Source organism: Typopeltis vanoorti, chromosome 1 (genome assembly GCF_054136105.1).
Source record: "Typopeltis vanoorti isolate ZY-2024b chromosome 1, IOZ_Tvanoo_1.0, whole genome shotgun sequence".
Classification (NCBI taxonomy): Eukaryota; Metazoa; Arthropoda; class Arachnida; order Uropygi; family Thelyphonidae; genus Typopeltis; species Typopeltis vanoorti.
This window is the reverse complement of record NC_143549.1, coordinates 109531287-109548888: the sequence shown is the minus strand read 5'-3', so window position 1 is coordinate 109548888 and position 17602 is coordinate 109531287. Positions and strand designations below refer to the sequence as shown.

The 17602-nt window shown below is 35.9% G+C and overlaps 1 protein-coding gene across 1 annotated transcript in view; it reads left to right on the top strand.

Annotated features, from left to right (window-relative positions):
- The window catches only part of LOC150110306 (glyoxylate reductase/hydroxypyruvate reductase-like), a 207802-nt gene that overhangs the window by 12649 nt on the left and 177551 nt on the right, over nt 1-17602 (top strand). Inside the window, exon 2 of the mRNA XM_090392751.1 lies at nt 5530-5657. Coding sequence (XP_090248877.1) covers nt 5530-5657 — 128 coding nt within the window. The remainder of the gene's footprint in view (nt 1-5529; nt 5658-17602) is intronic.

The window sequence follows — 17602 nt, the reverse complement described above, 5'->3', positions numbered from 1 at the left end:
CATAGAAACATTTTCTAAATGTGCTGAAAAAAATTAGAGATTTAGGAAAATGGTCCGATTTCCATTTGTTAGTTATACTTTGTAATAAATTATTGGGCAAAGCCAAAATGTTCTTAAACCTATTTCCTTTACTGAGAGACACTAATATAAATGATAGTTATGCAACATTTAAAAGTTTGCTAATATCCGAATTTTCAAATGTGGGAGAATTAGAGCCTAACATTTGGAAAATTCATCAGTGCATTCAAGGTCATAGGGAGTCTGTTTCAGAGTATTACCACAGACTTTGGAGCATTGCTCATGAATTCAATGTTTCATCTGAAGAGAAATCCTCTTTAGAATGGTTGCTGTTTAATCAATTTAGGCATGGCCTTAAAGATAATTTGAAAGAAACAGCAAACAAGAAAAAGATTAAAAATCTTGAGCAATGTTTTCAGCTTGTTAGGGAAAAGGAAGAAAGACTTAGAGATATATTTCATTCCACAAACAATAAACAGGTAAACTTTATTTGGTATAATGAAAGTTATTCTCCTAACACAGTGGCTGTAGATAAAGTAAGAGAAAGGAAATTTCAAAAATTAAAAGGTGCCAAGAAAAAGAAACAGTTAAGGGAAATTTCTGTGAATTTAACTAAAGATGTTCCAGAATCTGAGTCTAAGATACAATCACATGATTTTGGAAAAATAGAGGAACTAAAATCATTTCTTAGTAAAGAAATAGAAAGACGGCAGAGACCAATAGTGAAATGACAGGAATTTGTTTAAGATGATATCTTATTTAACAATATCCGAGAATCCTACAGATAATCAATCTTTCTCTTGTAAATCTAATGGTATTGACAGGAATAAGACATCATCTAAAAAGAGATAAGTTCCAAGATGTTTTAGATGCATTAAACCGGGTCATTTTGCTAAAGACTGTCATGTTAGGGATAAATTTTGTTTTCAACATAAATCTAAGAATAAAGGAAAATTTGGAAATAATTATTATTCCAATATCATATTGGGAAGGACAGAAATGTCAAACTATGCATTAGACATTAGACATGGGTAAAGCTAAAGACAGCTCAAACCCTAAAAGAGAGTTTGATATATCATTAGCTCCTTATGCTTTGACATTTCTACAAGGATTTATGGAAAATGTGCCTTGTGAAATCTTACTTGACACAAGTGCACATATTTCACTTATTTCTGATAGTAGGAAAGGGAATAGTTTCAAACCTAGTAATTCAAATAACCAGCAAAGGAGAAAATTAAATTCGGGTGAAACAAAACCTAATGCAAGAGGTAAGCGTATTTATACTTCAGTGAGTCAGATAAGAAAGGATTCTATGGAAAGGAAGAAGAAGAAAATGTTTATATTTTCAGAAAAGGCCCTAACAAAGAAACTGATAGACGAGATTAAGTATATGTTAAACAAACCAGTAATAGAATGAGTCAGAGAATGGGTGATCTCTAAAATGTAGGTTTATTTTAGAAAGCCTTGGATCCAGTTAATTTTGTAGTTAGTTATATAATTTTATTTAAAGTGTATATATTGTTATAGTTTTATAAAATGGATATAATTTTTGTATTTGGTCTTGAGTCAGTGATTTTCCAGATTCTGAAAGAAACAGTTAAGTCATTGCGCCAATCGGAATTGAACCCTTGTGTAATAATAAGCACTCGGAATTAGAAATAATCGTTATAGAGATAATATCAAAACAAATGGCCAGTGGCATAGTTGGGGTGGGCGGCACTTTGAACCTTTTTGAACTTTTGCAGTTAATTCTAAAATACAGTCTCGAGAACTCAGTTCCAAATATTGTAATACTACTGCGAATTTTCCTCACAATTGTTGTAAGCATTGCTAGTTGTGAGAGGAATTTTTCTAAATAAAATTGATTAAGAATTACATTACTATGAAATAGACTTCACAATGTCATCAACGATTTTGCTAACAGAAAAACAAGAAAAATAACATTTTAGAATTGTTGAAATTAAAGTTTTACTTCAAAAATAAACATAGTGTTTAATTTATTTCCTTATACATTGTTTTGACTTTTTGTAGTATTTTTGGTATGTATTGAGAAGGGTGGCAAACTCGGGGACTTCCCCGGGTGGCAAAAGCTCTAGCTACGCCACTGCAAATGGTGTAGCCAACAGGATTAATAATTAACAAAACAAACAATCTCTTCTCTAAACAGAGTCATTTATTTCAACATGACAGTATTCAAACCAGTTTTATCATATAGATAAGAGAGTTAGGTTAGAAAGCTGGCTGGAAGCCACATATGTTGAGAATTTTGACAAAAAAAAATTGGAGTTAGGTTAGAAGATTAGTAGTCATATATGTTGAGATTTTTGAGAAAAATTATAGTGAACAAATTTTAATAAAGATATTGGAAAAGAACATGACAGTACTACATTCCCCCCCCCCCACCACCACTACTAATGTTATCTCCATGTATTCTAATTTTTCCTGGCATGCTATACTGGTATTATTTTCCTAATGCATGCTTCATGCATGTTTTTCTTACCTCTCTTTTCTGTAACCTTATCTTCAATTCCTGTTTGATTTTCTTAGTTTTATTTCAGCCCAAATCTCTTTCTCACTGAAAGTTTCATATAATTTTCTGTTGCTGTTAACATACTGTCTTCTCTTCCTCCAGATTCTTCCATCTGTGGTATTGCTTACAGCTGGTTTCTAAATTTATCATCACCTACTTAGTAACTCCACATGTATTCTATTTTCCTTGAGACTGTCACATACTCACTCACCACTAAAGTTGGGATCCTATAATTACTCTCTCACAGTGTGACCAAATACAAAGCTTTTTAGCGGCTTATGCCTAAAAGTGCTACAAGAAGGGAAAAAAATCCATAAATTTCCCTAAGAAAAACAGTATTAAAAAATTTCACCCAGATAAATTTCACATTAAAACTTGGTAGCCATGACTTCAGAGAATGCAAATTGTATTCTCAGACAGACCAGAGATTTACTCTATCAGGTTATAGTTTACATATCATGTGAAATGTGTTATGCCCACAAGAGCAGTAATAAAATCTGCTGACACTGTGATAATTACCAAATACAAAACTACTTGACTTGTATTCCCTCTGTCACAATCTGCGTAAGATAACTGTCCATCAAGAATTCAAAATTGAATTCTCTTATTATTGTATGTTATTTTCTCTGTTCAGTCTACATTGTCATAATTGGAAAGGGTCCAATGGTGACTGACTAAGGTAGTTTCTGACCTCTGGAATGTTGAGTATGAGGAAAGATTGAGAAGATGTAATTTGCAGAATCTGGTGGAGAGAAGGAAGAGGGGAGATATGATAGAGACCTACAAGTTGGTAAGGGGTTGTTATAAGATCAATGGTGGAGAAGTTCTACAGAGAATAGTGGGAGATCAGGGGAGAACCAGAGGTCATCCATGGAAACTGTATAAAGAGGGTGTGAGTAGGGGAGTGAGAGGCAGGTTTTTTTTTGTGCAGAGTTGTGAATGATTGGAATGCCTTGCCTGAGAGTGTGGTGTCTGCAAGGAGTTTGAGTGTGTTTAAGACACGGTATGATGAGATGTGTGTGTGTGTGATAAAAGGACCTCCCAGATGAGTCCTTGACTCCATGAGGTCTTGGGTAATAATAATACATAGCCAGCAAAAAAAAAAAAAAAAAAGAATGATTATGGAAGGATGATGTTGATTGGAGAAAATGGCATAAGAACAACTGCTGCAGAGGAGATAGTTGAGTCGGCCTGGTTGGCCGAGTGGTCAGAGTATCCGCTCTCCAGTAAAAAAAAAAAGACTGCAGGTTCGAATCCCACTGTGGGGATACTTGTAATTGTCTGTGAAAATACTAGTGATGATGATGATGGGCGGTAGATGGCGCTGGTGTAAATGATGATGGTATTTGGTGGATTGAGCAGTGGAGACAGAATTGTAGTGTGCCCTCCCCTCGATGAGTCATTGTACTCCCTAGAGGTGTTGCATAATAATAATAATAATATTTAATGAGCAGTTCATAAAGGTCTTTCATGCTTATGAATGTGACATCATGGAGAGTTTGAGAGCAATTGATGATGAGGAGGAGAGACTGACTATAAGTCAGCAAGAGGTATATGGGGGAATTGAGCAAACTTGATGTTAATAAGGCTGTGAGATTTGATAATATATCACCACGTATTTTGAAGGAACGTGTGAAAGAGTTAGCATCTGCCTTGATATATTTGTTTACTATAAGTTTTGCACCAAAGGAATGGAAGAAAGGAAAGATTGTGTTGCTTCATAAGGAAGGTTTCAGAACTCAAACATCAAATTATAGGCCTATCTCTGTATCACTTGTTGTGGTTATAATGTTGGAGAAGCTGGTGAGAACCAGGATCCAGAATTGTATTGACAATAATGGTATTATCTTTGATGGACAGCATGGGTTTGCTAAAGGGAGGTCATGTTTTACTAATCTACTTATTACAATAAGGCGACAACTTCATTGGACAAAGGAGATGGATACACAGTAGTATACTTCGATTTTGCAAAGGCTTTTGATGGATAGTTTGATAGTCAAACTAGTGTGGATGGATTGGAAATTGGCTGTCCTGTCTAATAGGTATCAACAAGTTGTGTATGGGGAGCAATATTGAAGACAAATGACACTAGCGTTGTGCCTCATGGGTCTGTTTTAAGGCCATTGCTGTTTAGCCTGTATGTTATTGATATTGGCAAAAATTTGGATGGGAATATTCAGTTGTTTGCAGGTGATTCAAAGTTAGGACTAACTATGAGGAGTAGGACAGATGACATTGCCTTACAAGAAGACTTGAATAGATTGAGTGAATGGGCAAGGGAGTGGGGATTTCATTTCAATCTTGCAAAATGTAAGGTTTTAAAATTTGGAAATCAAAGACGGGATGTAGAATTTATGCTTGGTGGAAATATATTGTTGGAGTTGGAGGAAATAAGAGATCTTGGGGTGATGCTGGATATCTAAAATTTAGAGGACTCATTGCCAAAATTGTGAGGACAACACAACAAATTCTGGGAATGATGTGGAGGGCACTGACTTCTAGAAGTAAGGAGATTCTTGTTCCATTGTATAAGGCTCTGATTAGGCCACACACACACACACACACACGGACTATTGTGCACAGATTTGCTCACCTAGTCAGGAGGAAGAGGGGTGATATGATAGAGACGTACAGGTTGGTAATGGGTTGTTATAGGATTAGTGTTGGAGAGGTTCCACAGAAAACAGTGGGAGATTAGGGGGAGCACAAGAGGTCATCCCTAGAAGCTGTAAAATGAGGTGTGAACAGGGGAGTGAGAAGCAGGTTTTTTTGCATGCAGAGTTGTGAATGATTGGAATGCCTTGCTTGCAAGTGTAGTGTCTGCAGAGAATTTGAATGTGTTTAAGGTGTATGACAAAGGGACCTCCGAGATGAGTCTTTGACTCCATTGTTATGATGTATGCATTTCCTCATTCATTTTTTGGTAGTAGTTTTGAAATATATAGATACACAAAATATAATAACTGTCACTTTAATTTTAGATGTGAAGTAGAAATATTTAGTGGAGATTATCCAATTCCACATGAAGAGTTAGTTAAAGGAGTTAAAGGAAAGGATGCTCTTTTTTGCCTACTAACAGATAAAGTAGATGCAGAAGTCATATCTGCTGGTAAGTATCAGTATGAGATTGCAAATTCAGTTCTAGAGTATTTTTCAGAATTAAAGACAAACCTGTATCCCATATAGTCTGTCACTCAGAAACAGTTTTTATACCATATAGCTAATGCATCAATGAACAGTGTAAACATTATCCAATTCATTCAGATATGTTTACAAGAATTTTCAATAAATTATTTATAAATTACTAGAATTTCTGTGTTTTTTGTGGGGTGTTTTTTCCTTTGGAAAATATTTACACAAATTCTTATATACAGTGACTTTCTGATTAATATAAAACTTCTTACTATGACATTCATATTATTATGATTATTTTTCTGGAACTTATTAAACAAAATCATGGGCAAATCCATGTGTTTTTTTTTTTTTTTTTTTTTAGTTGCAGAAAAAAAAATCCCATACATACTTGTTACTGTTAGCAACAAGTATGTATGGGATTAATGCATGGAAACTACAAGATGCCATTCCATACAATAAATAAATATTAAATAGAAATGCACACTCTTATTTATTCACTCTCACCAAATTTTGAGCTACTTTTTCTGTATTTATGCTTTAATTAGAGATTTGTTTTCAATTAGACAGATATAACAAATCTTCAGTTTTTCATCTTGTCTCATGCAGTATAACAAGATATATCACGTAGGTACCACTAAAGCAAAAAAAAAAGTTCATTAAAGCATTTTATGACTTAATCTTGCACAATGCCATCTCAATCAAGAGGATTGCACTCATAGAATGCAAAGAGATCTTTCATGGTCATATGTGAAAGATATTATCATTTGTAAAGACTTGCAAAGTAGGCAGAAAGCTTAATAAAAATGGTACAGTTAGTGGAGAAATTTCAATGCATATTAAAGAAACTTCTGAAGTGGTTTGTGGATAGATGTGTTCACAGATATGATTTGTGAGAAGAGAATAAAACATTCTGTGGAGTATTGTGCATAACATTTTCAGTAAAGAGACTGCTCATGTAGTAAAAATTGATGTTCATGTTTTGAGGTTTCAGAACATTTGAATAATTTTATTCTTAAGTAAGCTTCAGTGGTTCAATATAATTTGTTAAATTTGTGAAATGTTTACCTAGTTATTTCCACATAAAAAATAAGACTAATGAATTGATATGTGCTGTATTCTGTGCCATGCAAAACATCACAGTTTAAAATATTATAATAATGTCTTATAAAGTAGTGTGTTTGTTTACTGCAAGCTCACCAGAAATACTAATTAATGTACACAGAAAAATTAAGGATTAAAATAAAAAAAAGTAGTAAAGATTTTTATTGTTGATAATTGAATATATATAAAATAAAAATAAGAACAGCCATAGCTAAAGATGCATTCTGTAAAAATAAAGATCTGCTCAGAAGTTCTGTGAGTAAAAGACTGACACTTTTATTAGGTGGAAATGCATGATGATTTTAAATTAAAGCCTTTGCTTGTTTACCAAACATGGGGTGCCATAACATTCAAATTGTAGGTTTTATATCTGGTTGCAACTTTTTCTTTTTCTACTAAATAAATGTGCAAAGGCATCTTTTTCCAAAACAAACCTGTTTTCTTAATATAAAACATTTGTTCATCCTTGTAGCCTCTGTTTTCAGTCTTCTTTTAATATTGAGAAATTTTGTAGCAAATAATCATCTGACTTAATGGAATTTTTTTCTGATTGCAGTCTGCAATCCATATCATTAAAATCCTTTCTTTTAATGTTAGTGTGATACCAACATTCATTTTGATAAACTTATAGAGATTACTTAATGATAAGTAATTACAGTGGAATTTCAGTTGTTGAATGACTCTCATCTTGAACAAATAGGTTCCCGAACATATTTTCTGAACAAAAAATGCACTGGTTTCCGAGTGCCATAACATTCAAATTGTAGGTTTTATATCTGGTTGCAACTTTTTCTTTTTCTACTAAATAAATGTGCAAAGGCATCTTTTTCCAAAACAAACCTGTTTTCTTAATATAAAACATTTGTTCATCCTTGTAGCCTCTGTTTTCAGTCTTCTTTTAATATTGAGAAATTTTGTAGCAAATAATCATCTGACTTAATGGAATTTTTTTCTGATTGCAGTCTGCAATCCATATCATTAAAATCCTTTCTTTTAATGTTAGTGTGATACCAACATTCATTTTGATAAACTTATAGAGATTAATTAATGATAAGTAATTACAGTGGAATTTCAGTTGTTGAATGACTCTCATCTTGAACAAATCGGTTCCCGAACATATTTTCTGAACAAAAAATGCACTGGTTTCCGAACAGAATCTCGGTTCCCGAAGAGGCAAACCAGTAACCACGTGCTATGCAGGCTGAGATGTAAAGTGGGAGAGCGTCAGTTACTCGGCAGCTTCCGCTCAGTACAGACACTCGAATTTTCGATGCCTTTTCTTGATTTCTTTGTGTTTTTGTTGTTTTTCATAAATTATTATTAAATAAGCCATCATGGGGCCGAAGAAGGATAGTGATAGCAGCAAAGTGAAAAGAAAAGTTGTCAGAACCATGATAGAGGTGAAAAAATAAATCATATCCAAACATAAAAATGGTGTTTGTGTCTCGGATCTTGCTGTGCAGTTCGGTATGGCAAAGTCCAATACTCAAAATGTATAATATTCAAAATTAAAGAAGCGATCAAGGGAGCTGATGTTGCAAGAGGAGTGATTTGGATATATGAGAAACTGTTAGCTAGTGATAGTGTTTCTGAGGCTATAATTTGTGAAAAAGCAAGGCGATTACATGATGACCTGTTGAAGGAAAAACCCCGGTACGGGTGCTGATACTGATGTGTTCAAAGCTAGTAGAGGGTAATTCAAGAAATTTAAGAGAAGTGGCATACATAGTGTGGGGAGGCTGCGAGTTCAAACCAAGAAGCTGCTGAGAAGTATGTGCAAGAATTTAGTGACTAGCTAAAGGCTGAGGGTTTTCTTCTCCAACAAATGTTCAACTGTGATGAAACTGGCCTATTATGGAAAAAATTGCCAAAGAGGACCTACATCACTCAGGAGGAAAAAGCATTGCCAGGAGATAAACCAATGAAGGACGGGCTGACTCTTTTGCTATGTGGAAACGTAAGTGGGGACTTCAAGGTCAAGCCATTTCTTGTGTACCACTCTGAGAATCCGAGGGTGTTTAAGAAAAATAACGCGATGAAAAGTAAATTGTCTGTTATGTGGAGAGCTAATAGTAATGCTTGGGTAACCTGGCAATTTTTTATTGAGTGGATCCATGAAGTCTTTGCCCAAGTGTGAGAAAATACTTCCAAGAAAAAAAACTCTTCCACTAACTCCAGGAATGACCTCGAGTTAGTGGAAGAGTTTGATTTTATCACAGCGAAGTTCCTGCCCCCTAACACAACTCCTCTAATCCAACCCATGGACCAGGTCATTTCGAATGTTAAGAAACTACACCAAAGCACTGTTTCAAAGGTGTTTTGAAGTGACCTCTGACACAGAATTAACACTCAGTGAATTCTGGAAAAATCACTTCAATATCCTCCATTGCTTAAGTATCCTTGACAAAGCTTGGGCACAAGTGACTTACAGGACCATGAACTCAGCCTGGAGGAAATTGTGGCCAGACTCTGTAGCAGCCAGAGAGATCGGGGGCTTTGAGGCTGAGTATGTTGCTCTTGTCGATGATATTATGTCTCTGGGCAAAAACATGGGCTTGGAAGTTGACAATGCTGATGTGGAGGACCACAGGAATTAGCTCACCATGGAAGAATTGTAATACTTTCAGGAGGAGCAGCAAAAGATGGAGGTGGAGGAAATGTTTTCAGACAGAGAGGAAGGAAGGGAGGAAGTTCCTAGTTCTTTGATCAAAGAAAAAATGTGTGTGAAATGGGGTGAAGTGCAAAGTTTTGTGGAAAGATATCACCCTGACAAAGCTGTAGCAAACTGCATCATGAACCTTTTCAATAACAGTGCTGTGTCTCACTTCAGAAACATTTTAAAATGCAGGCAAAAACAATTCTCATTGAACAGGATTTTAGTGAGACAGAGGCCCAGTGTGTCTGTCTCGAGCATTGCCAAGAGATGGAAAAGAGAAAGAGAAAAAAAAACCAGGACAGTTACCTGATGTTTTTATGGAAGGGGACTCCCCTTCCTCACCTCACCTCCTTCCTCTTATGCCATCAACTCTCCTCTGTATAGTTAAAGTGAAGTTAAATTTTCATCTATATTTTATCTATTCATTGTGTTTATTCTTTTTTGTTTAAGATTTTATGCATTTTCATTATTTTTGTATACAATTTTATGCATGAAGTACTCTTATAAAGGTTTAAATAAGCTATCATTTGGGGGTTTAAGAATGGATTAATCCATTTTCATTAATTCTTATGGTAAAATGGTTTCAATTTTCAAACAAATTGGTTCCCAAACAGCCTTTAGGAATGAATTATGTTCGACAACTGAGGTCCCACTGTACTCTTAACACGGTAGTAATCTCCGTAATTTTTTGGTATCATTGAAAGATGTTCCATATTATTTATCACAGTTCTATGTTTAACAATCACTTTTGTCATATACGATATTGTGGCTATTCCATGTTTTTTTTATTTGATCTTTCTTATTAATTAGCATTTATAATGATGACTCATTCATTCCTTTGTCACGTGATACTTCTTTGTGAAACTTTATAGTTTCAAGATTTTGTTTTACTGTTGAATTTATTATTATTATTATTACACTTTCCACGGAGTTGGCAGACTCATCGTGGAAGGTTCATTCAACTGAAAACATATTTATCATATAGAATCTTAAAATGCTTAACACTCCTTGAATTAACAACGCATTCTGGTAATGCATTCCATTCCATTCACTGACAACCTCACGCTCCTCACACCCCCTCCTCACCACACTTTTACACAACTTCCAGGAATGACCTCCAGTTCTTATTCTTCTCACTATCTACTTGTTTTATAATTCCCTCTGGATTAATCTGATAAAATATCTCACTAACTTAAATGTCTCTATCATATCACCTCTCTTCCTCCTAATCCACCAAACTCTGCAATCCACATTTCTTCAACCTCTCTCCATAGCTAGCATTCCAAAGTCCCGATATTGTCTTAGTCACTCATCTCTGGACTCTCTCTCTCTCCAGTGTCTCCACATCACATTGAAAACCAGGTCACCAAATTTGAGCACAATAGTCCAAGTGTGGTCTGACCAGTGCCTTATAAAGTGACACAACCAATTCCTTATACTTACATGTTAGAGTGCTTCTTATCATAGCAGCACTATGATGTGCAGCCTTTGCAACACTAGCAATATGCTCTCTAAACTTCATTCTACTGTCAACCATCACTCCCAAATCTCTAATCCCATTCACTTCCTGCAGTATGACACCATCGATAATAGTACATTTCTGCACTTATATATTTCTTATATTTCTGCACTTCAACATACAACACTTTGCACTTATTGATATTAAAACTACAACCCTACTCTTTTGTTCAAATAAAAAGTCTATTCAGATCTTCCTGAAGGGAATTAACATCAGCAGTGCTACTTATAATTCTTCCTAACTTTGCATCATGAGCAAATACCTGAAGATCTCCCAGTCACATGATATATCGTTTACAAACAAGTTAAACATCAGGGGCACAAGAACAGAACCCTGGGACATGCCACTGGTTCCTCCTTTTTTGAAGTGGGTAACCAGTGGCATGCCTATATATTTCATCCTTGTTACAAAAGTCTTCATCAGGGAGAGGGATAGCAGAATAAATAGTAGTAAACACTCTTTGGCTCTGTAATCCAAATACAAGTTACATAGCTCATTCATTATTACATAAGGTTTTAAAATTTGGAAAACAAAAATGGGATGCAGAATGTATGCTTGGTGACAATATATTGTTGAAGGTGGAGGAAATAAGAGATTTGGGGGTGATAGTGGATAAGGATATGAAATTTAGGGGACGCAGCCAAAATTGTGAAGACATCACAAAGGCTTCTGGGAAAGATGCAGAGGACACTAACTTGTAGAAATAGGGAGATTCTTGTTCCATTGTATAAGGCTTTGATTAGGCCACACATGGACTATTGTGCCCAGATTTGGTCTCCTGGTTTTCAGAAGGATGAAGAGGTGTTGGAGAGGGGCCAGAGACAGTTGACTAAGGTAGTTTCTAACCTCTGGAATGTCGAGTATGAGGAAAGATTGAGAAGATGCAACTTGCAGAGTCTGGTAGACAGGAGGAGGGGGGCCGAAGGGAGATATAATAGAGACCTACAAGTTATTAAGGGGTTGTTATAGGATCAATGCTGGAGAGGTTCTACAGAAAATAGTGGGAGATCAGGGGAGAACCAGAGGTCCCTGGAAACTGTATAAGGAGGGTGTGAGTAGGGGGAGCGAGAATCAGGTTTTTTCATGCAGAGTTGTGAATGATTGGAATGCCTTGCCTGAGAGTGTGGTGTCTGCAGAGAATTTGAGTGTGTTTAAAGCATGGTATGATGAGCTGTATGTTTGATAAAAGGACCTCCTAGATGTGTCTTGACTCCATTGGGGTCTTAGGTAATAATAATAATAAAAGAATGTACATATACATATATGTACAGTTAATTGCAATGACTTTCCAAAAATTTGCTATAGCCTCACAATCAGAACAGTTAAGATACGAATCAATTTCAGAATCAATTTGATTCTGAAAAATTCTTTATCTATCCAGTGGTATGGTAAGCCAGGCCAGACTCAAATTCCAGGAATTTGATGTAGTACTGATGTTCTCACATTTAGTTTTGAGCAGAATAAATTTGAATATCATATGTAAGAAAGTTTTTTAAAAAGAAATCTTCTTCTTCCTTTCTAGGCTTATAGGCCAAATGGCCTGTTCCGGACTTATTTCCATCTTTTTAAGGGTCTTCCTCTGCATCGAGTACCTTTTGGGTGGTAATTTAGAATTTGTTTAGGTATTCTGCTTCTATTCATTCTTAGTATGTGTTCTTTCCATTTTTCTCTATAGCAAATCACTGTTTCATTTAGGGAGGTTGTAATTCCAAGTTTTTTTCTGATTTCGCTGCTTTTCATTTTGTCCATTATTGTGACTCCTTCAGTTCTGCAAAGAAATTTCATTTCGGATGATTCAATTCTTCTTTCATCTGCTTTTTTTATTGTCCATATCTCACTGCCATAAAGTAAGGTTGGTTTAGCAACTGTATTATAGATTCTTATTTGTGTGTGTTTTTGTACATAATTGGGTTTAAAAATTTTATTTATAATGCCTGTTACTTTTAAAAAGTTTGATATCTTGGCTCTATATCAGCTTCATTTTCATATGACATTGTGCAACCTAAATATTTGAATGTATTTAATTGCTCTATTATTTTGTTGTTTATTACTATTTTGCTTCTTATTGGATTAGCACCTTTGAAGGCCACGACTTTTGTTTTGTCTGTTGATATTTCCATACCATATGTTTTTATCAGATTATTTAGACTGCATAATGATTTTTGTAGTTCATCTTCATTATTTCCAAGGATTATTTGGTCATCAGCAAAAAGAAGAGTAGCTAATCTGGTGTTACGGTTTATCTTGAATCCTCCTTCATTAGTTATCTTCCATTCTTTTATGATTTTATCTATGTATATATTAAATAAAACTGGTGAGAGAGGGCAACCCTGACATACTCCTCGATTTATTGGTTTCCAGCTTGATATTGAATTATTGTACTTCACAGATATTTTATTATCTCGATATTCTTTAAAAAGAAATCAAGGTTGCATAATAATACACAAAATAATTGAATAATACACAAATATTATTCAATCAAAAAATGAATGAGCTTGAAAACAAGAACCAAAACTTCCTGATTCACTGGCAGACAATGAATAAAATTTTGACTGATTTAGCCAGATAGGCTTGTGATAATGTTGTCTGCATGGATTGATAAATCAGAGCTCTGTGTGGACTCAGGAAGTTAGAGACAGTCAAAGAAAAGCAGAAAAACATATCAGAAGCTCCTGGCCAGTAAGTCAGCATGTTCTCTGAGAGAATAGAGAGAAAAATGTAAGAAAGTGAAGTGGTGTGTAAAAATAGCTAAACAAAAATCATGGGAAGACTTCTAAGATGACAGAAAATAATTATCAGGAAGGGGATAATATATTCTGAAGAATATTGAAAAAGCTTAGAAATAGAGGAAGCAAAGTGTTGTTAAAAGGATAATGAAATTGACATGAAAACTGAAGGTTGATATTCTAGATGTCTGGATTAATTAATTTGAAAGATGATTAAATGAAACGAGCAATGACAGCACGGTAATAGAAAACATCCAAGACGAATGCAGTCAGAGGCGCATATCAATACTTGAAGTAGAAAAAGCCAGACATTCAACAACCGTACTCTAACATTTGTTCGTGTTGTACCATCATGTTTATTTGTGATTTAAACCAATACAAAATAAAATTTAGTAAGCAAAGTCTGAAATTGCCAGTCCATCTTCATTCATTCACTTCTAGGTTGATAATGCCTGCTAATGGAGTGTACCACAAAGCGATGTGTCAGCAGTCCTTGTTGATGCTTTACAGGGGGTGAAGATCTCAGTTTCTCTCTGACCCCTAAAGTACTCCTTTTCTGAAAGACAAGTTATTTTAATTAGTTTATTGATAATAATTTAAGAGATATTGTGTATGCTAATTCATTCCCTCATTCACTTCAGATGAAATAAAACAAATGGATGAAATAAAACTAATTTACATAGAAGTAATTAAATGGGGAGGAAACAACATAATTCACAATGTCACAAACTTTACTAAATCTATGCCTAGAAGAGGGGAAGATACCAGAAAACTGGAAAATATGCTACTCTGATACTGTTATTTAAAAAGGGAGGCATAGAAGCAGTAAAGAACTATAGACCGATTAGCATTCTCTATAATGTATACAAAATTCTCACAAAAATAATAACAAACAGATTTACCCCTCTTCTAGACTCAAATCAACCTATAGAACAGACAGGATTCTGTAAAGGCTTTAACACAATTGATCATATTATTATTACAGAACACCTCCAGGAAGTCCAAAGACTCGTCGAGGGAGGACACCTACTCTGCAACTCTTTGTTTCACACACCACTCCACCAACCGCAACTACCTTCATCATCTAAGCCAACGCCATCTACCGCCGACCACCACCACCACCACCACTAGTACTTCACAGACAAACATCCATGACCACGGCGGGATTCGAACCTGCAGCCTTTTGGCTGGAGAGCAGATATGCTAACCACTCGGCCAACCAGGCCGGCAGTAAATGTCCATGCAGTAAAACAAATAGACAAAAGGAGAAGAAAAACAACTGCCTTTCTGTTCAGCCTTTATTGATTATGAAAAAGCATTTGATTCCATCAAAACTAATTCAATAATCAAAGCACTCCAGAATCAGGGAGTGTATACCATACTGCAACAATCCAGCTTCACATGAGTAGCACCCAAAATCTTTACAGCAGTCCTTCAAAAAATATTTAATAATATAAATTGGACAAACCTTGGTATAAAAATTTATAACAGAAACTTAATGCACCTAAGATATGTAGATGATATAATTTTTGCATACACTCCAGAAGACCTTAATATAATGATAGAAGATCTGCATCATGAAAGCAGAAAAGTTGGTTTTAAAATAAGCAGAGAAAAACTAAAATCATGTTTAATCATTTTGTAACACCAAAAAACATAATAATAGAAAACAATTTCTTGGAAAGAGTCTCTTCATATACATACTTAGGTCATCTCATTGATCTAAACCAGTGATTCTTAACCTTTTCAAAGTCACGGAACACTTTTGATTATAAGAAAAATTTGGGTCAGAAGAGGAGAGAATGGAAACAGTAGGAGAGAGAGAGGTATGGAAATGTTAGAAAAGAAAATAGCAGTAGAGGAGAGGGAATGAGCGAGACCTATGGGAATGAAAGAAGAGGAGAGAATGGAAACAATTGGAGAGAGGGAATGGTAAGAGGTCTGATGTATGGGGACTCAATGATCCATGGTGTTCAAGATAGGATGCGTGAGGAGTGTTTGCCAGGAGGAACAATAGAAAGGGTGGTCATGGCAATTAAGAAAGGTGAAAGGGTGGTTGAGATGATTGCGATGGTAGGAACAAATGACTTGAGTGGTAATGTAAGTTGGGCAGCGAGAGATATGAGATTTTTGCTTGAGGCTGTACGGAAGAAGACAGAGAGAGGAAAAATAGCATGCGTGTTGCCTAGGTATGATAATGATGAGTTGAGCAGAAGAGCAGTAATATTGAATGACATAATAGCTAGACTGTGTGACAACTGGTATATGTGGATGCTTGGAGTGTATTTGAGGAAAGAGAGAAATTGTATGCGAGAGACCGCTTACATTTGAATGAGGAAGGACGTAGGCATCTGGAGAGATTGCTGTTCTGAACAAGTCAGTGTGTCCGAGGGAGGATGATAGCAGGGGTGACCTCTTGTGGGAATGGATGCTTGGTAGAAGGGAGACGACATCAGGTAACACTGAACCCAGTGGAGTCTAGAGGGGGATAATGCTGGGTATAGAAACAATGGCATTTATATGCTTTATACTAATGCCAGGAGTATCCGGAATAAGGGAGAGGAATTGGTGGCGTAGATAGCATCAGCCTGGCGAAAAATTATTCGGATCACTGTGACATGGTCGAAAGAAGAGGATATAATAACAGGAATAGAAGTCGCTGGGTACAGCATTTTTCGACAGGAAAATTTTGCGAGGGGAAAGCGTAGTGGTGGGGTACTGCTTATGATAAGTGACGACCTATGTCCTCTAAGAGTGGAGGCTTTGGAAGGAAGTGAGACAAATGATTTTGAGAGCATGTGGTGTGAGGTAGAGGTAGGCAAGATAGGATATTTAGTGGGGTGTTGCTACAGGCCCAGGAGCACAGAGGATGGGGACCAGGAGATGTTTAGACAGTTGAGTTTGGCAAGTGAAAGAAGAATGATTGTTATGGGAGATTTTAACTACAGCAATATAAATTGGAGAGAGGAAGATGCATGTAGCAATAGGGAAATGGAATTTCTAGAATTCTTGAGGGACAAATGTCTTAGGCAACATGTAACAGAGGGAACAAGAGGTTCAAAAGTTTTGGATTTGGTTATAGCATCAGGAGAGTTGATAATAACTGAGATGATATCTCTCCCAACAGTTGGAGAGAGTGACCATATGGTTTTGACTTGGAAAATGAATAGACATGCAGGAGTATCAAAGAGACGGGAACTTATGTGGAATTATGAAGCAGATGATTATAGTAGTCTTAGATGTCAACTTCGGGAAGTTTCATGGAGGGAGGAATTGGAAAGCCAGGATATCATTAGTGCGTGGGAAATTGTGAAAGAATATTTGTTAGCAGCAATGGTAAGTTGTATACCCCTAGTGAAGAAGAGGACACAATTTCAAGTAAAGCGGATGACAAACAATATTAAACAGCAATTGCATGCAAAACAGAGGCTATGGAAGAGATATAAGATGAAGAGAAGATGCATGAAGAATATAAGAGAGGCCAGAAGAGTGACTAGTATGGTAAGGAAGGCAAAACTGAATATGAGAGGAGATTGGCCCTAAGATCCGAAGAAAATCCTAGGGAATTTTTTAGCTATGTGGCCAGTAGGAGGAGAAATGACTATGGAAGAATGATATTGTGGGATAAAAATGGGAATAGAGTGACTGATGAAGTGAGTGATGACTTCCTTACCACATAGTGGAATTGTTCAATGAACACTTTATCCTGGAGAGTCAGTTTTAATGTGGAGGGATGCCCTAGAGGGATAGGGCAGGTTCTAGGTTTAGAGGTACAGGAGGAGAGTGTGTTTCAGATACTGAGTACTCTGGATGTCAGTAAAGCTTTGGGACTGGATCGTATTTCACCACAAGTTTTGAGAGAATGTGCTAGGGAACTGACAGTGCCTTTAACCTGGCTTTTCAATGAAAGTCTGGCT